The sequence below is a fragment of the Physeter macrocephalus genome, chromosome 12 (assembly GCF_002837175.3).
Source record: "Physeter macrocephalus isolate SW-GA chromosome 12, ASM283717v5, whole genome shotgun sequence".
In the NCBI taxonomy this organism is placed as follows: domain Eukaryota; kingdom Metazoa; phylum Chordata; class Mammalia; order Artiodactyla; family Physeteridae; genus Physeter; species Physeter macrocephalus.
In genome coordinates, this window is record NC_041225.1 from 62627294 (window position 1) to 62649646 (window position 22353).

Sequence of the window (22353 nt, forward strand, 5' to 3'; positions counted from 1 at the left end):
TTGTAAAACACACACACATCAAAACACCTGAAAAGCAATAGTATTAAAGTCTGAGAAGAAAATAGACTGACTTTGGGCAAATTAATAGTAAAAGATTATATACTTTCATTGTGTACTGAGATACATTTAACAAATTATTTTACTTTTTTTTAGATGATAGGTGGCATCTTTAATCCAAAGTGGTCTTTCAGACTGATATATTACATGTCATTTTTAGTTTCATATTTAGTGTATTCTAAATATTTTTGCAGACATACACAGTAGTCTGTCTTTACCTATCTTACGTAAGATGGTATAGTGTATTTCTTTAAATCCCTGAGTTAGAAGAAACTTTAAACGCTCTCCTTGTGTATCTGTGTCTCCTCCAAACGACGATGTTCTGAAATCAGCCCTAAGAAAGTTTGAACATATTTATGAGAAATGCTTGTATATCATCCTGTCTAATCTGCTTGAAATACTCCTTGGAAGAGGCAGCTCTACAAATGCTCTTTGGAATTTATTTCAAAGTGTAACAGACCTCACAATTCAAAAATTATTCCTCTGCATGATCTGCTTCTCTCCTGCTACAATTCAAGGCAAATTTCCCCTTCCTGCTTGTGGGTTTCAAGGTAATGAAAGGCAGCTGTGGCATTTGGTGGCACTCAGGGTCAGTCCAGGATTGAGCCAGGGCTACCCGCCTATGTATACTATGAATAAATTCACCCCAACTGTAACACATAACACTGATAGGATGGAAATTCATTATCCATTAACTATGGAGCTGGTTGTACAGATATTCACTTAACCAGGTACTACTGGAGGAAAACACAAGGCAAAAGTATTGTTGTTTAAAGCCAAGAAAATCTGGATAGAAATATATTAAAACAAATGTCATTGAAATCTGTGTTAGTGAATAGTTTGGACACTATTGGGGAAATGCAGTTTCAAAGCTAAAAGCACATACAGAAACCAAAATGAGGTGAGTCAAGTGTTGCCTAGGAGAGGGCATTGCCAGAAGGCAGGAAGGAAAGAAAGCAGACCTTAATAAAAGGATGGTTTTATTAGCAAATGCATCCTTCGGAAAACAAATAGGTGGTTATGAAGTACTTAAAACTTTTATCCTCTCAAATAGTTTAAATGCTCTCTAGCCGTCCATGATTAGTTTACTGAGTGAATCCTGTACTCGTAGGGAACAGGGGTAAAAACTGCAGCCAGACCTTGTCTGACTCCGGGCTTGGCGTGTGAAGTAGGGAGCTTGCTGCCTCGTCCCTCGTGGGCGGGCGCGTGATGGAGCCGGCTGAGGGCTGCGCTGCATTCCTTCTGCCTAGGAGGCCACACGGCACTGACACTGCAGCCCAGCCGGAGAGTCCATTTCTTCCTAGCGCTCAGCCACAGGCAGTCCATGTTGAAAAGGGCCTCGCAACATTTTTAAGGGTAAAGAGCAATGGACGAGCAGTAACTGTCATTTTACATTGTGAGGCAGACCTGACTCCGAAATCCAGGGCCCAGCTGTCTGACCCACATATTTCCTTGGGGCGACGGTAACTTCAGAGTTTAACCACCTTTTTTTCCTCTTACGTTCTCTAGTTTCCTTCTTTTTTTGCGGTACGCGGGCCTCGCACTGTTGCGGCCTCTCCCCCCGTGGAGCACAGGCTCCGGACGCGCAGGCTCAGCGGCCATGGCTCACGGGCCCAGCCGCTCCGCGGCACGCGGGATCCTCCCGGACCGGGGCACGAACCCGTGTCCCCTGCCTCGGCAGGCGGACTCTCAACCACTGCGCCACCAGGGAAGCCCCTCTAGTTTCTTTTTTTCTTTCTTCCTCTGCCTCCTGGGGTTGCCTGTCAGTGTCTACATTTCTCTCCTCACCTCATCCTTGATCTGGTTCTTTTCCTACTTTATTATTAAACAGGGACCTCTGTGCTTCTCATTTCTGAAGTCTGCTGAATTAAGTCCTTTTATATTTTCTTCCGCTTTACAAAGAGAACAGCACTACTGAGTTGACTTTTGAAATTTATGGGTGATCCCAAACTGATTTTTTTTTTTCCTCCAGAGAGTCAGGGCCCCTTAATTAGAAAGAAAAAAAAAAATAGTTCCCCTGCCCCTGGTGAAGAGAGCAGATGAAATGGTGTTATCACAGCCCAGCTCCGGAGGCTTCCCTGGGACAGAGGGAAATGAGCAGGGAGGGCCCTTGTGTGCCGTGGAGGCCAACCCTATAAACAAACCGGGTTCGTTAGCCTCCCCGCTGGCGTCGGCATGCCTGCAGATTGAGGGCAACGACCATTAGCTTTGAGTTGGGGTTTCCTGGTTTTGTGAAGTCTGACCAGTCGAATGTTCTTCAATTGTGTTTGGGGTACGTGTATTTCCCAGTTTTTATAGTCGTCTGTTTAAAGGCATGAAGGAGGAGACGTTAAATATTTATTTTAGTTGACAAGATAAATGAAGGCTGCTACTGGGAAGAGAGCTGGCAATTCTGAAATCGAGGTTTGTTTGTCCACTTCCAAAACATGCCCATTGTGTGCCTCTGAATGGATGGTACATTAATTAGATGAAGAAATATTTTATTTGAGGCTGATTATAATAAACATTTACTCTGAGCATTTTAAAAGATTCTAATCTTGAAAGAAAGTGTAATCTCTTCACGGAGTAGAGTCAGATCTTTCCCAGAACAGCCTCGTTTTTGAGGGTCTCTAGGAAACTCTAGACCTAGTTCAGGAACAGAAGTAGTTTATCTGGCACATTGGTGAGCCTGTAAATGGCCAGCCCGTTGTCGGCACAGCCCACCGGTGCAATTCTGATTCCCAGGCTAAGGCTGAAAGGCATGGGACCCATCAGAAAAGCTACGTGGGTGTAGGAAAGGAAGGGCCAGCACTGTGCGGCCGTCTGCCTGTTCTCCCTGAATCTCCACCTTGGCTAAGGTGCCATGAGTGCCAGCCCTGGAGGTGGGCCACCGAGGAACATGTCTGTTGCTGATGAGTTCAGAGACCTCTCTGCTCAGGGCCAAGTGAGGGGACAGATCCTCCTGGTCTGAGACCAACTGGCTGGTGCAGGTGAGCTGCTGCAATCTCACTGGAGAAATCTCCGCTGGGCTAAATCAACTGAGACCTAAGCGTCTCAGCTCTGTTGTGTTGCCCGTTGTTTGACAAAGGCTTTAACCCCCAAGTCTCACCTAGGCAGAGAATTTGCCTCTTCTCTGCCCACTTCAACACCAGACACACCTTATGGAGTGGAGAAAGGATGGACTGAACCTCATGAGGGCTGCGCTGAAGGCTGTGTGTATGCACCATCACGCACTGAGACAGGTGACCATGCTCTAGGAAGAAAAGTGGACCATTAGTGCCCAGGTTCCTTAGCAGTGCTGGGCTAGACAGGGCTCTGATTGTACCTTAGGCCCCCAAAGGCTATCAGTCCACTGGTCGGCTACTCTAGCATTTACTGAGCACCCGTTGTAGCGGAGGCCAAAGGAGAATTTGGTCCCTGAGCTCAGGGGTTGGCAGCCTAGGATGTGGAGAGAAGCGTACATAACTCCTTGTGACATTGTGTTTGCCTGTTTGGACTCGATGAGAAGGGGAACCTGGAGAAAGCTCCAGGGACAAGGCGAGACCTTGAGCTGGCCCTGTCATCGTCAGGGCTCGGAGAAGAGAAGGCCTCAAGGCTCTGCGGCAAGCGTGGGTTTGCCGGGGGTGGGAATTGCGAGGAGAGGGGTCTACCAGGGAGGGGGGACCCGCCATGCCGCCGATCAGCTGCGAATCAGACTGCTTGGAAGATGGAGACAAGACCCTGGGGGCTTAGAAGTTAGGTGGAGTTTATTTACTCTGGATGTGGTTGGTCCTAGGTAAGCTGGAGATGCTTACGTAGAGGGGTGACAGAATGGAAATAATATTTTAGGGTGATTTCGTCTGACCTGGGCAAAACCCGTATGGAGCGGGAGAGAGGAGTAGAGACAGGAGACCAAGGAGCCACGGCTTCTGCTTTCCTCTCCACACTGTTCCTCTCCAGCGTGGACAGGTGACAGGGCTGTGCCCCCGGAGTCATGTATTCCAAAACAGAGCTTGTAATGATGAGGATATAGCATCACTTCTCGCTCGTGATAGGCTAAGCAAACAAGACGGTGAGCCCGTTAGAAAAAATGTGAGAGAACAAAGATGGTGAGAAATAATGTTGAGGTATGATGTGGGAAAGCAGTTAATCTGGTGGTTCTTGGGCAGGGCTCTGTTTATTTTAATGATTCCAGCACAGAGCAGAGGGTCCTCAGAGAGTTAAGTGATTCTTCACGGTTCTCCACATTTGCCTTTTCTCTGCCCACTTCCCATCTAAGGCAGACATCTTACACGGAAGCTGCCTCTTTATCAGAGTGTAACGAAGAGGCACATTTCTAGGACTATGATTTTGTATCTGTTCCTCTCGGCATCTCCTGCCCTTCCTCCTTTCCTTGAGATAGGAAGAACAAGTAGGAGAACCCATGAAGGCAAACCTGATGTCTAGGAGGTATCTGAGGTCACCAGGCAGGACCCGAGGGGAGAAGGTTTAAGCACAGACGGGGCTCTACCTGCCTGGGTCCCTCCTCAATCCGTGGTTAACACACATGCAAAGGCCGCCTCCATGCTTTTCCCAACTTGGGACCACATGATTTTCACTTTTCATTTATATCGCCCTCTACTAGAATAAGCTGGAATAGTCAGGATGTTCCTGTTTTCGTTCTTGCTCTGTCCTGGACACTTGTGTAGACATCAAGCAAATTGTCTACCCTCTCTGCATCTCTGCTCCCTTGTCTGCAAAAACTGTGGGTAGGGGGCAATGAGAGCCCCTTCCAGTGGTCACTGGAGCAAGGCACATGTGTCTATTTGGAGGTGGGAGGTAGGGAGCCCCTGAACAGGTGCTTTTCCTTCCTCCCCAGACACAATCCAGGAAGGGCAGGAAGAGTGGAGGTTCGGTAGACCCATGGTTGCAGGTTGACCACCATGTTTGTTGTTTTTTTTCGCTTGGATGAATGGTACGACCAGAACGTTTGGAGTGTGTTTCATTGAATGTGTGCATTTGAATTACCTTCTACATATAGGTTCTTGAGCCCCTGTTCATATTCATATGGTCTTTGTCTTCCCCCTTGCTTTTTAAAAAAAATTTAGAATCACAGAACTGGTTGGTTACCACCCTGAAGAGCTGCTTGGCCGCTCAGCCTACGAGTTCTACCATGCACTGGACTCAGAGAACATGACCAAAAGTCACCAGAACTGTAAGTTCCAGGAGTGCCCTATATGTCTGTGGAATCTGGCCTTGAGTGGGGTGTGACTGATGAGAAGGGAGAAGATCCATTCGCTTCCTTCACAGAGCCATCATCTTGTGTGGCAGACAAGACTCATGCCCTCAGGATGGTTAGAGAACCAAGGCTGCCACCATCCTGTATGACATGCTCATGCAAATTAGGAAAAGGGCACTTTTGGTAGGGGACACACAAACACACCAAGGCATACAGCCTGGAGAGTGCAAGGTGGGCTGAATCTCAGTCCCTACTTACCACCTCACTGAGCACACTTATGCAATGAACAGTCTGCTTAACCTTATGGAACAGCCCCGTAGAGTGTAATACAAGACAGCATGTAATCAACTTGGGTTATGTGCTATAGAAACACGTACATCCATTCAAAGAAGAGGGCTGGGGGAGTTCAGGAAAAGAGAAGACAGGGCGCTTGAGTTGGACCTTGAAGGATGGGGGAGCATTGGTCTAAACAGAGGTAGAGGTTGCACAATACCAACCTCATAGACGTGTTGAGGTGGGCCCTGGTTTTCCAAGAGCTTGCTTGCTGAATCAAGATAACTCTGTTGGGGAAGGCTGTCCAGGCAACCCAGTAATGGCGTGTGGAAATTGTGCCTTGCAGCTTGAAAGGATTCTAGAACAGGGCTGTCCAACAGAACTTTCTACAGTGAAAATGTTCTTCATCTGCGTAGTCCACATGTGACCTACGCTGTATGTCTAGTGCAACTGAGGAACTGAATTTTTAAAGTTTAGTTTTAATTAAATTTAAGCAGCCACACTTGGCTAGTGGCTACCATATTGGACAGGGCAGTTCTAGTGCATTTCAGTTGACTATGTTCCCAGTTAAGGCTTCCCATTTGCAGGTGATCCAAGACAATTTTCTTGAATCCATACAGCCCATCAACATGCAAGGACTATGGGTCTATAACCCTATACCTGGCCTACTGGGGGAAATAGAAATTGATAGGACTGATCCCTGCCCTAAGGGATCTCATTTCTGCGGAAGAAGGAGGGCTTTGGGCTCCGTGGGATCATGGTGGTTCATACTTTCTGCGTCAGTATCTAGCATAGTGTTTGGTACAGTACAGGCACTAAATGAATGACACACCCAAGGGCAAAAAAAACATATTTGGGAAAGAATGCTTCAAAATAAGTGCCCCCAGTGCAGATCGGGGTGCTGAGAGGATTACAGAAGGATTTAAAATGGGTATAAGTCTGAGAAGATTCCCAGTGGCCCTTTTCGTCTTGGACTCCAAGGATTAGCTGTGGCCTTGGAGTGGCAATGAAAAAAATGGAAGTGCAGTTATTTGTCTGTTGTTCCTACATCCATCCATCTATCCCAAGGTTAGGACACCTGAAGTTCAGATCAGCAGGCCATAAGCTGTATAGAAGCACGGTTAATATTCTCTTAAGGAATGAGATCTTCTCTTTCTAAATGGTTTCTTTGCTTCGTCCTCATGGCTTTCGGGTTTGATCCAACAGTGCAACAGGGCCCCGAATGATATCTCAAAGAAGTTTCTCATTGTGTTCTCCAGCAAAAAGACAAACAATCCAGCTTCCCCATTCAGGGACCCAGGGATGCGGGAGGGAGGTGGAGGTACTTCTTTTGTGTGCCCATGGATGTGGCCCAGCTCTAGCCTGCCCCAGCTTTGAAACTGTAGGATGCGCCTCCAGCCTTCACTCTGGGATTCCCCATGCTTTTCTGGCCCATGGTGGTTTCAGCTCCCAAAGTCATCCTGGTACTGGGACTCAGGGACCTGGCTCTGGCCCAGCTTACCCACTGATTCCCAGTGCCTGGCTTTCTGGGGCTTCCCTCCTTTAGATGTAAAACTGGAGAAAAGCCCAGCCTTCCTTCTCAGCCAAGGGTGAGTCAAAGTAGAGGATAATAGCAAAAGTTTCTGGAAATTCTTGCAGGACAGTATTGTACTTTACCTTCTGGGGTGGGAAAGTAGAGGAAACTACTGTCAAAGAGAACAAAAATGATGGCTTCTCACTAGGCCTATGGAAATGATGTTTTTTCCCTTCTCTTAGAAAATCTTTGATCCTTAAAAAAGAGCTGGGGTAAAAAATTGTCATCTTAGTTTTCTGCTGAATCCAGGGGAAATATGGTGCAGATTTATTGAATCTGTGGTTTTAAGCATTTAGGCACACTTAAAGGTAATTCACAACCCAAAGGGAAATCACAGGTTCCCTTCTTCCCCTGATGGAGCCAAGTAAAGCAGCTCTGAGCTCAGAGGCCTCTACTCAGCCAGCCTGAATCCAGCAAAGGGAGATCTGCATGGGGTGGAAATTGGGTTAATGCCAGCTAAACAGAAGCATCTATTTGTTTCTCTTTCCCTCTCTTTTTTTTCTCTCAGTCTTTCTCAATCTGTCTCTCTCTCTCTGTCCCTCTGACTCTGTCTTTCTTGTTGGGTTTATGCAGATAAAGTTGCACCACAGACCCACACTCATACTGTGGAATAATTGGAGGCCCAGGCTTGAGGCTCATCCGTGTTTACACACCAGCATCCCGAATTTATGCACGTATGTGTGTCTTAGCCTGTGAAAGTTTACCGTTGAAATTACTGGGGAAGCTCAGACCTCAAACCAAATTTAAATAATTGAAAGCCATCATTTCCAAATGGATTAGTAATTTATACATTGTTACCCTCAGAAGGTAAGGGTTTGGGGGAAGGGGGGTTGGTTTCTCTTTGTTGTGTGAGGACATTATGTGCTCTTAGGAAAACAAGATTAAAGGCCATAAAAAGCCTATCTACCAAGTAGCAGGCCCCTCACCAAGGCTGGCATTAATGAGCAGATGATTAGAAAGCTGGTGTAATTATATTCTACTGACAGAGCAGGCCCTCGCCTGCAATCGCTAGAAATGCAGTTAAAAAAACCTTTGCTCACTGCACTGTTTAATCAAAAAGAATAAGATCCCTGAATCTTGTCTGCATTAAGAATAAGTTAATAAGTTAATGAATAAGTTAACTCCAGGCACTTGAAATTGTGCAAGAATCATGTCTCTCGGGCATGGGAGCCTCAATGGGGTAGATAAAGGGAGATGAGGGAGGAGCCTCAATGGGGTAGATAAAGGGAGATGAGGGAGGACAGAGTTATTTCTTTGGCCAAAGGGTCCATGATGGTTTAGGACAGCAGCAACCACCAATTCAGTCTTCCTTGTGAAGTGTCGCCCGGGGGCATGTAGTAGGAGGGCACTGTGCTGCGGGCCACAGGCTGTCGCGTAACCCAGACTGTTGTCCTGTGTGATGTAAAGCAGGTCACAGTCCCTCTGGCCTTAGTTCCCTCATGTTAAAAAAAGATGGTATCTGTCTTCCCTACAGCACAGGATTTTATTAAAAAGATTAGACAATGATGATATGACCACTTTGGAAAATAACCTGGCCGTATCTTATAAAGGAAACATGGACTTACCCTATGACCCAGCCATTGCACCCCTAGCTGCACTCGCACTGTATGTCCAATACAAAGATTTGTACACAAATGTTTGTAGCACCTTTATATTCATTATAAGCAAAAACTGAAAACAATGCAAACATCCGTTGACAGGTGAATGGATAAATTAGTTATGGTATCTCCATGCAGTGGAATATTACTTAGCAATGAAAAGCAAACCAGGAATACCTACAACAACATGAGGGCTCTGGGAAACGTGCTGGGTGAAAAGAAGGCAGACACGAAAGAGCTCCTGTGTGATCCCACTTAACGTGTGAATGGAGAGATCATTTCTATGTATAGCGACGGAAAACAGATCAGTGCCTGGGACCAGGGGTGGCAGTGGGGATTGACTGTCAAGAGGTATAAGAAGTTTGGGAGGTTGGATGATGGAAAGTTCTATACCTTTGATTGTGGTGACTGTTACAAGGGTCTATACAGTCGGCAAAACTCATTGATCTGTGCTTAAAATGGGTGCATTTTTTATTGAAGGTAAATTAAACCTCACTGAAGTTGACTTCTTAAAAACGCAAACGAAACCAAAAAAACTTAGGACCCTTTAATTTGGACTATAAGCCTGTCGACTGTTTCCGCGGAGGGGGCCTTTCAGCAAATCTCACTCTAAGCCTCAGTTTCTTCAGATGGAAAACAGCAATAATAATAGATACCTCGTGGTGTCACTGTACAGCGAACGAGGTGATGCTAACACTAATGCTGTGGATGCTTTATGTGCCAGGCACTGTTCCAGTTCCTTTGCAGAAATGAATTTATCTTGCGAGATGGTTTTGAACCCTGCAAAGCACGATACACATGTAAGTTATGTGTAGTATGGTAACAGTGCTTCCTGTAGCTTGGAGGTGCTTGTTAATTTCTGAACAGGAGGAAATGTGCCAAGAAAAACATAAATGTGAAGGATTACAAGCATGGTTAGTACGAACCGAGCCGCATTCCTCAACCACACAGTGTGGTGAATGGGGAGTGATTCCCTAGCCTACACGGAAAAGTGGGGAGGTTTGCGACGTTTACAGAGAGTCTGCACGTTCTCCCACAGGGCCCCTTGTGACATTATCTACAGACGTGTCCTGTAGACGTGACAGGGCCTGGGCACTGTATATGTTAGTAACTTTGGAGCAGAGGGGCTTTTCCTATACAGCATTTGTCAGTGACATTCAGCCACATTTTTGTACCTGATAAACCAGGCAGGCAGATTTGGTCCTCACTACAAACAGCTATGGGACACGGGGTACTAATAATTATTATCATTACTGTTATTAATACCCCACTTTGCAGATGAGGAAAACCGAAACCAGGATTTCCTAATCCTGCCAGCATGCTTCTTTCTCTGTGATTTGGGGGTTTCTGAGACTGGGATTCAGAAGAATGAATTCCCAAGAAAGAAAGTAAATGGGCAGTTCAGAAAGCTATCAGAAATCCTAACAATAGTAAACTTTCATTTAAAGGGACTTGATTCTTTTTTTAATGAGAGCAGATAGAGCATTCTGGACTGGGGAAGAGGACGATCTGGGATGCAGGGCCCTTTCCCCGATGTTTTTATAGGGTAAAACAAATGTTAAATGAACATTTAGAACATTCTGGAAGAGGAAAGAAGTCATACGCAGGCAGCCTAGCTGGGCAGCTGGGAGGACTTACCAGGGCTTTGACGAGGCTGCGTGTAGAGGCTGGCGGGGGGCTTGCTGCTGCCTTTGCTGTGGGTCACAAACTTGCCGTGGACCCAAAGGCGGCAGGTCTGACGGGTGACCTGGAACAGTTGAGGATATCTGGGGGTTTCTTTAAACTGCTTTTATTCACAAGCAGAGTACCGATGGTGGGCCTGCTACGAGTGGCTGCCCGAGGGCAGGCGTTCTCCACGCTGCTTGGAAGTACCCTGCTGCCTATAGTGGGAGACAGAGGAGGCGTGCCCATTTGGATCCAGAGGGCACCCCATGGAGGGGCTTCCTCTCATTGACCTTGGCGGGGAAGGAAGGGCAGGTGCTGCTCTTGGTTTCTGCTCAAAGCTGAGCCAGGGGTGAGCCAACTTGTCAAGGGCTTGGCGATGGCCACTCCCTCACAGCCAGCCTAGGGAAGTCAGTTAACCTCTCTGGTCACTTTCCTCATGTTTAACATGAAGAGTTGAGCGAGATGCTCTAAGCTCCCATCCAGCTCATTCTCCCCCATCTTTCCCCTGCACGCTGCCCTCCCCGTGGGGTCTCCCTCCCCCACCTCCTGACCTCAGGCCCCATTTCTCCTCCCCTAGTGTGCACCAAGGGTCAGGTGGTGAGTGGCCAGTACCGGATGCTTGCGAAGCACGGGGGCTACGTGTGGCTGGAGACGCAGGGGACGGTCATCTACAACCCTCGCAACCTGCAGCCCCAGTGCATCATGTGTGTGAACTACGTCCTGAGGTGAGCGTGTGCGGGCCGGGGGACCACAGGCTGGGGTGCAGGGTGCTCCTGAGACTGAGGACACAGCCCAGGAATGCCGAGCTTTTCAGAACCCGGCACCACATCGGCAAGCTCTTTTGCAGTGGGCGTCCTGGGAGCAGTGGAACACTGGGATTTCCCCTTTACAGGCTTTTTTCTGCCCTTTCCCCCTTTGTCTGTCATCTGTCATGCCTCTGACCCACGTGGGGAGGCAGCTAGAACACAGTCGTCACTTAAGTGCTTTCTGAATGGGAACCAAGGGAAGAGAACCACGGTTACTTTTTGGGAGAAGATGTAACACCTTTGCTCGGTAGCACCTGGGAAGGAAGCTAGAGAAAGTCATTGCTGGGGTGCAACAAAAGCAAAAGCCTTCAAGTCTCATGCATACCACGCAGCCCACGTACGATATTAACACAGCATCCAAGACAGATACATACTTGGAGGGTGCTCGCCGCGTCGCTAGCTCCACGACTCCAAACTTCCAGGGCACGGTTCTTTACGGAGCGCCAACACACTGTCCATACCCATGTTTTTGTCTGAGAGGCTTAGCTCTCAGGACTTCCATGTGTCTGGAGAGTAAAAGGGTCTTGCTGGAAAATGTGGACGGTCTGAAGCTCGCTCTTGTCCCACCAGTGAGATTGAGAAGAACGACGTGGTGTTCTCCATGGACCAGACGGAGTCCCCGTTCAAGCCGCACCTGATGGCCATGAACAGCATCTTTGACAACAGTGGCAAGGTGGCTGGGTCTGAGAAGAGCAACTTCCTGTTCACCAAGCTGAAGGAGGAGCCCGAGGAGCTGGCCCAACTCGCACCCACTGCAGGAGATGCCATCATTTCTCTGGATTTCGGTGGGTGCTTTTTAGCTGAGCCAGGGCCGGTCGAACCCTCTTGGGGTGGGGGGAGGCCTCCCTGGCCACAGCTTTTCCTTAAGCAGAGCTGCCACGTGCCTTCCCCGAGTCTTGCTGATCATCCGTTGGTGGCCAGACCCTATGCTGGGCACGTGCGCTCACCGCAGCGTAAGACCGTCCTATTTCTGACCTCGTAAAGCGCCGAGCGGGGGTGGGGGGGGGTGTTCAGGTTAGATTCTCCACTGTGGGGAGTGGGGAGCCTGAGACGAGAGAGTGGGGCAGCGAGGGATCTGCTCCGAGGCCATGGGCATCTTTCCACGGGGTGGGCAGATCTCCACCTGCGCCTTGAAGGATAGATTGCTTGTTTAGGCAGAGGCCTGCTAGGTTGAAATAATGTTGGGAGAAATCCTTCCAGAAACGTGGATGGAGAAAAGATTCAGGCCCAGGAGTAAGCCCTCGAATGCACTTCTTTAAACGTGTGCCTGTCCCACGGGGATGCGAGTCCTGGTGGCCCCAGCGGAGTTTTCAGCTCTTGCCCTGTGCTCTGAACGCGGGAAGCCCCTTCTTCCCCATGTCGCAACCCACGGTCACCCCCCGCAGCCTTGCTGTGGCCGCTCAAGCAACAGCCACACCTCCCCGTGCTGGCCCTGGACTGGCTCAGCCCCGTTAGGTGTGTTGTGAGAGGCCACCGGGGAACGGTGATCTCAGAGAATCACAGAGAGCAGCCCTGGGACAAGGAGTCAGGCAGCTTCCCAGTTTCATGGCAGTAACGAGGCAAATTGCCCAGTTTTCATAACCTCCTCCTCTACGTTCTGGATTGCCCTTCAGGGAAGAGTGGCTCCTACTACATTTAGTCTCTGAAAATTAAAGGCTCCAGGAGGGTGTTCCCATTAAAGGGAGTCTGTACACTGAACCCCAGCCCCAGTTGAAGGCCCCTTTGTCCCAGCGAAGCCTCAGCACACGGGGGGCTGAGCCCCGGGCACGCTGCAGGCCCTTTTAGGGTCACTTGTGCATCCTTCATGCTTCCTCTGCCCTGGGGTGAGCCCAGCAGCTGGGGGTGCGAACCAAGCCAGGCCCTTGTCTCCACAGGGAGCCAGAACTTTGAGGAGTCCGCAGCCTATGGCAAGGCCATCCTGCCGCCAGGCCAGCAGTGGGCTGGAGAGCCGAGGAGCCACGGCGCCCACACTGAGGCCCGGAGCCTGCCCGCCTTCACCGTGCCCCAGGCAGCCGCCCCGGGGAGCACCACCCCCAGTGCCGCCAGCAGCAGCAGCAGCTGCTCCACGGTGAGTGCCCCCTTGGGTTGAGGCCGTGGAGAGGGCGGGCTCCTCCTCTGGCTGCTGCCGGATGGCTGAGTGGACAGGCCAGACCCAAGTCCTGCCCTCCTCCTACTCAGGTTACACTGGAGCCCCCTAGGGGGGCTGTGATACTTACTTGCCACGCATTAGAGCTGTGCGCTTGCTGTCAGTACCCATCCACCCCCACCTATGTGATAAGGCCCTTGAAGACAGGGGCCGAGGGGCACACAGCTGTGAGCCCCGAGCTCAGTCCCGATGCAGGGCAGTAACCCTCCTGCTGGGGGCACAGAGCCACACAGTTTGCAGAGCCCGGCCAGCCATGCCTCTATCCTGTTTGCTGTTCAGGACAGCCTCATTTTATGACGAGGAGACTGAACTCAGAGAGGTTCACCCAGCTCCTAGGGAGTGGCTTCTTTACAAATTCTTATTCCGTGGAATAGAGTTGAATCTGTGGGTCCAGAAATGTATTTCTCCTTCCACCTTGGACTTCTGGGGAAACCAGTGCCGTAGCCTTGACTTGGTCGCCTTCCTTCCTGGCCCCCAGCCTAGCAGCCCTGGAGACTATTACACATCTCTGGATGATGATCTGAAGATTGAAGCAATCGAAAAGCTCTTTGCCATGGATACAGAGGCAAAAGACCAGTGCAGCGCCCAGGTAGGTGCCGTGGGGAAGACTGGAGTGGCGGGCCAGGCCTACCGGCTGCTGGTGGTGAAGGCTGAAGTCTCTTCTTGCAGCCTCAGCCCTTTGTTGCAAAGACTGGTGGGAATGCTTGGCCAAGGCCACAGTCCCTTAACTGGGTGAGGGTGCAGGGAAACGGAGCCTGTGGTCGTCTGCTTCTCTCACTTCTGCCCTCTGCTTTACCCGTGTCAAATCCAGCTCTTCTACTTTTAACTCTCGCTGTATTTATGTCCTACTAACTTGGATATTTCTTAATGCTCATGAAAATGAAAACTACAACTGAACCTTTCTTTAAGGATCCGTGCATTTAAAAAGCATACCCAGGGCTTCCCTGGTGGCGCAGTGGTTGAGAATCCGCCTGCCGATGCAGGGGACACGGGTTCGTGCCCCGGTCCGGGAAGATCCCACATGCCGCGGAGCGGCTGGGCCCGTGAGCCACGGCCGCGGAGCCTGTGCTCCGCAACGGTGAGAGGCCCGCGTACCACCAAAAAAAAAAAAAAAAAAGCGTACCCAGATGTATACGACTTTTGTAAGCATAGGGAACAATTAGTCCCTTTACAAACTACAAACATTTCCATTTTAGGATTCTTTGAAATAACTTATTTTAAATGCTTTTTTTTTTTTTTTGCATTATGCGGGCCTCTCACTGTTGTGGCCTCTCCCGCTGCAGAGCTCAGGGTCCACGGCATGTGGGATCTTCCCGGACCCGGGCACGAACCCGTGTCCCCCGCATCGGCAGGCGGGCCCCCAACCACTGCACCACCAGGGAAGCCCCTAAATGCATTTTAAAATGACATCTGACTGACAGATTTTCGTTTACATGTAACTTTTCAGAAACTTATTACATAAGGCCAAACGTCTTGTAAAAACCTGTGTAAACAGGCTAGTGTGTGGGTGGATGGGTGTGTGGGTCACAAAACCAAAAGGAAAATCATTCATCCCCATTTGTCCTAGTCTGGGTTATTCATCCAGATTTCTGCCTTGCCTCCTCCGTTTGTATCTTTGTTCTGCAAAACTCTCCCTATTTCCACCCTGCACTTTCTTCTCTGAGCTCCAACAAGATTTGTTACTTAGTATTTGGTTATCACTGCTTCTGCTCTTTAACCATTTCAGGGGGTTGTAATCAGCTGCATCCTCCCAGGGAGCAGTGAAACATTTATTTTTCTGTGTCTGCTTGGGAGAATTCATGGTCGTGGGAACCTGAGGGTCCATGTCTTAGTCCTTGTTGATCGGAATGCAGGTCCCATAGGTAGCACTGGGCCATGGTTACTCTCTGAGCAGTCCACCGATACACCCTGGGTGCGTGTGAGGTGATGAAGACAAAGCTGCCCTTGGCCCCCTGGGAGCCATCATGCTCACCGGAGCGGGCAGGGATGGCTTCCTGGAAGAGGTGGTGCCTGCCCAGCGTGTGGGAGTGAAGGCAGGGTTCGGACTGGGAGATGGGAGAGCATTTGGGGCTGGATGGGGGTGGGTGGAAGGATGCCTGAGTGGAGACTCAAATGACTGGGGATTTGTGGCACAGGCTGACCAAGGAAGAAAATGCACGGGAAGCTGCCGGCGCCTGCCGGGAGACCTTGCACGCTCAACGGACACATCTGCGTTTTCTTCTCCTGGGCCCTGAAGGCCTTAGCACTGTCAGGCCGTGCGGGAGGAAGGCCTCTGGCAGGGGTGGGGTGGATGAGGGGCTAAGATGGAACAGTATCCCTGAGGCAGCGCCCGCTGCTGAGCTGCTTTGCCTGTGGTCTGTGTCTCCTCAGACGGACTTCAATGAGCTGGACCTGGAGACCCTGGCGCCCTACATCCCCATGGACGGGGAGGACTTCCAGCTCAGTCCCATCTGCCCCGAGGAGAGCCTCTTGCCGGAGACACCCCAGTCCACCCCCCAGCACTCCTTCAGTACCATGTCGAACATCTTCCAGCCACTGGCCCCGATGGCCTCTCACAGCCCCTTCCTCCTGGACAAGTATCAGCTGGAAAGCAAGAAGATAGAGCCCCAGCAGCGGCCTGTGTCCTTCATCTTCTTTGACGGTGGGAGCAAGGTGTCCCTGCCACAGTGCTGTGGCCAGACCTGCACCCCTCTCTCCTCCATGGGGGGCAGATCCAACACACAGTGGCCCCCTGATCCGCCATTACACTTGGGGCCCACGAGGTGGTCCGGTGGAGATCAGCACGTGGAGGCCTCGCCATTGGGGCCCCCCATCACCGCACCCCATCTCTCCTTGTTCAAGAAGAGGTAAGTGGCAGAGACCCTTGGCTGCTTCAGCAAAGACCGTGCTGTACAGGGAGGGCACACAGAGGTGCCCCGAAAGGCCCTCCGCCCCGTCACCAATTCCCACTCCACTCAGTCTGATACTCCACTCAGCCCTTCTCAGAACTTTGAGAGCTTGGGCTTTAGGGGACTCGCCCCGAGGGATGTGAGGCCTCGAGGGGGACACGTTTTATCAGGGCTGGAGGACACCACGAGGGGCCTGTGGCCAGGGAGAGAAGGAGCTTGTCCAGGGCCCTGAGCCCCAGTGGCTCCCCGGACCACCCCTCAGAGCGCCTCGTTTTCTGCAGAGCTCCTGAGCTGAGCTGCACAACACGGCTCGGCCGTGGAAGCCTGGCTGAGAAAAGCGAAAAGATGCCCGTGCCTTGCCCCTGCCTTCGGCTGCCGGGGTCCAGCACACCCTCCCCATCCTGCCCTCCCCCAGCTCCCTCCCACCCAAGTCCTTTCCACCCACTGGGAGCTCACCTCAAGCTCCCAGGGCCCATAGATTAGGCTTCCTCGGGGCCCTTGCCTTCTACAGAGCCCCCTCCCTGGTTCTCGGTGGGGAGCAGTCCAGGCAGGGTAGGGGCGACGGGGCAGCAGCAGCCCTCCCAAAGACTGCTGTCACGGAGCTGGGTGGCCGCAAACCAGGCCAGGACTGCAGGCTGCCCGGGTACGGGCGGGCACGTGTGTGTGGAGGGAGGGAGGGGCAGGTGCCCTGAACCCTCAGCATCTCACCAGGTAGAGGGCACTGCGGAAGGAAGGAGAGCCCGGGCCTCAGGCCCACCGCCCCTCTCCTCCAGGACTCTGCCCTTGGGGTCTTAGAGCCGCCATGGCCATGAGTGTTCGTTGTGGGAGGGCCCTGGGTGTGTGGGGGGCTCCAGACTCCCTCACGGCCGTCTCTCGGGCTTGGCAGGTCTGCAAAGGGCTTCGGGCCTCAGGGCCCAGACGTGATGAGCCCGGCCATGGTCGCCCTCTCCAACAAGCTGAAGCTGAAGCGACAGCTGGAGTACGAGGAGCAAGCCTTCCCAGACATGAGTGGGGTGAGCGCCGCCCTTGGGGAGGCCGGGTGGGGGCTGAGCACAGAGATCCAGGAGGCCGGCGCAGAGGGCCTTCCCGGGCCCGCCTGCCTGTCAGAGGGAGCGCTGCCCACCTCACCCTGGTGCAGTTGGACGACCCGGGTCTCTGGCCTCTCCCCTCAATCTCTGCACCTCCACACCCAGGGGGATCCACCAGGCAGCAGCACTTCACATTTGATGTGGAAAAGGATGAAGAGTCTCCGGAGCAGTGGGAACTGCCCCCTGATGCCGGACAAGCTGCCGAGAGCCAACGTCCCCCGTGGTGAGCACGGGCCTGGGGCGCTGGGGGCCCACCCCGCCTGCCCCTCCGAGCCTGGCTAGGACAGGAGGGTGTCTCCGCCCCCCTTTCCACTCTGGGCTCCTTGGGTGAAGGAAGAGGGACGTTGGGGGCGTCGTGGTCTCTCCCCTCACTGTCTGACATTGGCCTTTCAGATGAGTTCATCCAAAATCCCATGAGGGGCGGGAGCCAGCCCCTGAGACACTTACCACCGCCACAGCTGCCGTCTGCCGCGAGCCCCGGGGAGCCCGCCAAGAGTGGGTTCCCCCCGCATTGTTACACCCCCCAGTATCAGGACTACAGCCTACCAGCGGCTCACAAGGTGTCAGGTGGGTGCGCTCAGGAATGGGGGCACTGTGCCAGGGCCTGCTGTGTGTGGGAGGGTGTGGGCCAGGGGACGGACAAGGCAACGGGTCTCAGCTCAGCACGAGGATGAACTTGCTCATGAAAGGCAGCTGCCTGGAGAAGGGCGAGCCCTCTTTTCCCCCAAGTACCGCAGCAGGGGCTGGAAGGCCACGTGTCCACAGGGCTCGAGAAGGAACCCTCCACTAACCAGGTGACAGCCGAGGCTCTTCCACCTTAAGAGCCCCCGAGCCTGCCGGGGGCATCACTCTGAGCTCAGGCAGCAGCTGAGCTGAGGACGTGCTGCTGGGAGGGGGGCCGGGCTGGTCTGGGAAGAGTCACCCTACTGGACCTTGCTTTCTGGGAGGACTGGCCACCTTAGTCTGTTACCATCTTGTGAAATGTAGATGTTGTCACGGAAAGGTTGCTATTTAAACATGAACGTAACTTGTAGTTTGGGTGAAACATGCTGCACCCCTGCCCTAAGAAAGAGAAATTTGCTCAGCAATATGGTTTGGGGCAAACTGCTGCTCAGTGCTTCAGAGTCCAGGCTTTAGCGTCACAAGACAGTCCTGGGCTAAAAATTCTGCTCGTTACCGGCTGGAGGACGGAGCAGGCCACACATTTAGATAAGAGGCTTGCATGCAAAAGTGCAGAGTTCGTGGATATGTTTGCATTAAGTGGGAGCCAGCATTATCATCCCTGCTGTGCACCCAGGAGTTTCCTTGTGTGGAAACTCATCCTTTTCAGGGGAAAATAATAATCATTTTTAAACTCAGGTCGTTTCTTAGGGCGAGTAAAAGAAGGGGGGATTAGAAAGGGCTGGTGAGCAAGTATCCGTTGCTACTGTGGTGCTGCAGAGAGGCGTGAGACCCGCCCCGTCCACGAGGGAGCGAGGTTGAGTGGGGGAGGAGGGCCGGGGATGAGGTGCTGCAGATAAGCCAGGGGAAGGGAGAGCGGGCACCTCGCGTTACTGGGGCCGATGAAGGGCTTCCGAGGGGAACCCGGGCCTGCTCTTCCCGGGAAGTGGGGTTTTGGGTGCTGGGAGTCTCCCCTTCTCTTCTCAGCAGGAGAGAAAGAGGGGCTGCCAAGGGTGGGGATCCTGAAACTGGAAGTCAGGCCCTTGAAGGACCCGTGTGTGTGTGTGTGCACACATGTATATATGCATGTGTGTACATTTTGTGTACGCGTGTGTGGTATGCGTGCACGTAAATGTGTGTGTGCAAGTGCGTGCTGGCACCAGCTGGTTCAGAGCTCCCTCTCTCCGTTCGGCCTTCCTTCCGGCTGCCAGTGCACAGTGGGCACGGGTCAGTTGGCGTTGGCAACCCCAAGCCTTGCCCAGGTGCTGGCTCACGCCTCCACCTCCCAGGCCAGGAAGCCTTCGTGGGCGCTCCTTCCATCCAACCTCCCTGTCCCCTGCTCTGTCTTCACTGCACACTCTCCCCCACCAGGGTCTCAGCCCCTCTCACCTGATGGGATGGAGACGACATGCTTTCTGCTGGGTCCCTGCTCTCTGCATGGGCTGCTGGGTCACTAGGGAAAGACAGACAACACTGAAGAAAGTGAAATGAGGGCTGCCCCACCTCTGCCCCCGAGTCACGAAAATTGGAAATGCCCCTTGCTCTCCCAACACGTCTCATCCATGCTGGCCTCTTATGGAATAGACCCTTTTCCAAATGTTTGATTTAGGGTTTTGAAAATAAGGGCACTAACTCTTCTTTCAGGCATGACAAGCCGGCTGCTCGGACCCTCGTTTGAGCCCTACCTGCTGCCGGAATTGACCAGATATGACTGTGAGGTGAACGTTCCTGTCCCAGGAAGCTCCACGCTCCTCCAAGGAGGGGACCTCCTCAGAGCCCTGGACCAGGCCACCTGAGCCAGGGCCACCCACTGACAGGCACCCCTTCCCATGCCATCCCACCAGCTTCACGGTCTCCGTCTGTTTTTTTGCAACTAGATATTTCTAACACCAACACACTTTTTACAAGATATACTTACCTGGCAAACTTGCCCAGGTCACCAAGTAGTGGCCTTTTTCTGAAGATGCTCACTTTATTATTCATATTTTTAAAATACAATTGTTTGACCTGCTACGTTTTGCTCTGTCAATGGAAATGTTCTTAAATTTTATAAGATTGTTCTTTCCCCAACTTCAATTACTTCTAATTTATATTCACGGGTCTCTCTGTCTCACACACACACACAAACAATATTCATACTAACAAGTTTGGTGTATGTTTGTTTGTTCTCCTTTAGGGAAAGCTTTGGCTTCATTTAACTAAAAGGATTTTGTTGTTGTTGCCAAAGAGAAACAAAATAATTTTGCTTTCTAAGCTTGATTTGTGGCCTCTATCTCTCAGCCCTCCTCCTTTCTTTTGTAAAACTAATCACTGTAATGTAAATTTCAGTCTTTTTTTTTTTTTTAAGCCAACTCTTTTTGCTCTAATTTTGATACGACTTTTGGGGGGGGGGGAAAGAAATGTGAAGGGTGAACTCCATTGTATGTGGTTATCTGTGAAAGTTACACAGTATGGCTTTTCCTAAACTGGTGTTTTTCCCCTGCATTGGGTGGAGTTTTTTAAATTATTATTATTCAAAAACGTAACTGAGTTTTTTAAAAAGAAAATTTATATCTGGGTTAAGTGTTTATCATATATATGGGTACTTTATAATATCTAAAAACTTAGAAACGGAATCCTGCTCACAAAATCACTTTAAGATCTTTTTTAAGCTGTTAATCTTCTTTCTCCTGGTGTTGCTGACATTGCAGAATTGTACAGAACTCCACGGGCCTGTACTAACCCTGCTCAAGGTCTCCCTGTCTGTTGCCTTTTTGCTTTCGGGACATGCCGCAGGCGTGACACACAATCCAGAAAGTGGAATAATTATGTGGGAGCATTGCAAGCTGTCTTCTCCTCATGTTCTGTATGTATTATGTATGTATGTATTATTATTATTACTGCCAAGAGGGTCTGACGGCACGTCAGGGGTGGGGGGTAGGGACAAATCTAAGGGAGGGGAAGCGCTTTAAACTCTTCTTCAGGTTTCATTGCCAGCCCTTCAAGTGCACTGAGTTATGTGACTCTAATGGTCTTTCATGGGGCACACTTGGATATTTCCAGAACTACCGTGAGATGGTTCAGATGGGAATTCATGAAAGAAAGTGAGGATTTGGAAATGGTATAGGGACCCAGTCCACATCCTCCCAGCTCACCACCTTGGAGCCCATGGAGCTGGACTGAGGGAATGCACAAAGCGGGGGCTCCTGGTCCTGACCAGCCGCACCCTCATGCCCCTCCCTCAGCCATGCCATCAGATCGCCCTACACGGCCGAGATGCAGCGGGCAGACCTCCGGGGCCAGCCCCTGGCCCTCCTTGAGGTCTGTCTGTCCCCAGAAGTGACGTGTATAGGTAGGAAGCACTGAAAACAGTGTTCTCAGAGCGTCTTGTAACTCACCAGGTAAGAGGGACGATGCCATTTGTTTTCGAAATAGCAATCACGTGAAACTTTTCCACCATGGGTACAATGAAGACGTTTCTAGAAACACACAAAGCAAAAAACACAGCAAGCCAAGAATTTGGTAAGGCTGGATGGACTTACTGCCCAAAACAAAATAAAATTTAAATTTCAAAAGAAAAATTACCTAGTCGCTGTGTTGCCAAAAATGTTACTTTAGCACCACAGCCCTGCCTCATATACGGCAAGCGGCAGAACTTGAAGGGTTACTGACATGTAAGCGCTGGTGTTTGATTTTCTCTGTTTGCCTCAGCATGAAGGGCATTTTACCCTTGCAGTTTTACTAAAAAACACTCTGAAAAATATTCCAAACTTCATATTAACTTTATCTATCAACATAATGATTTCGTGAACATTATTATAAATGTCAAATTCCTACTGACAACATTATTACTCTACGGGAGCTTAACTTTATAAGGAAATGTATTCTGACACTGCTATCTTATTAAAGTGTTCTGATCCTACCACTGCTGGCGGCTCTTGTTTCCTGTGGGTTTATCATGGGCTACACTGATGTAAAGTGAAGTATTTATTTATTAAACAGTTTACAGAAAACAAACATGGGCACTGATCTTTGTGAGACGACTGAGGCCAGCTGATTGATAGGAATCTGGAGAAAGGAAGAAAAGGCTAATGTTAAAAGTCGGCAACTAAGACCAGGAAGCCACGCCGCACGGTCCATGTTTCTGCGGGCCTCTTTTTCTGCGTTCTCTGAGGGACCCGAGGAAAGAAGTCAGGGTTCCTGTCTTCAGAAAATTATAGGAAGCAGTCTGAAAACTCTGCTGCCTGCGTGTATTCACACGCCGCACTTTGGGATGAAGGCTCTCAGGGGAAAGGAGCAGCCTGAGCTCTGGAGCTCAGAGGGGACCTCAGTTTGGAGGTGGCAGGGCTCACGCGGGCCCTCCCAGCTAGAATGTGCACGGGAAGGGCCAAGATAACCTCAGACGGAGACAGAGCTCGGCAACAGCCGCACCTGGACATGGGCG

General features: G+C 50.9%; 1 protein-coding gene across 1 annotated transcript in view; it reads left to right on the top strand.

Moving 5' to 3' along the window:
- EPAS1 (endothelial PAS domain protein 1) overlaps nucleotides 1-21831 on the top strand; it is a 40322-nt gene extending 18491 nt beyond the window's left edge. Inside the window, exons 7-16 of the mRNA XM_007105118.4 lie at nucleotides 5103-5209; nucleotides 10920-11067; nucleotides 11719-11933; nucleotides 13023-13216; nucleotides 13773-13883; nucleotides 15665-16140; nucleotides 17069-17195; nucleotides 17376-17493; nucleotides 17664-17837; nucleotides 19575-21831. Of these exons, the coding sequence (XP_007105180.2) occupies nucleotides 5103-5209; nucleotides 10920-11067; nucleotides 11719-11933; nucleotides 13023-13216; nucleotides 13773-13883; nucleotides 15665-16140; nucleotides 17069-17195; nucleotides 17376-17493; nucleotides 17664-17837; nucleotides 19575-19726 (1822 nt within the window). The 3' untranslated portion in view covers nucleotides 19727-21831. The remainder of the gene's footprint in view (nucleotides 1-5102; nucleotides 5210-10919; nucleotides 11068-11718; nucleotides 11934-13022; nucleotides 13217-13772; nucleotides 13884-15664; nucleotides 16141-17068; nucleotides 17196-17375; nucleotides 17494-17663; nucleotides 17838-19574) is intronic.
- Nucleotides 21832-22353: the final 522 nt, after the last annotated feature.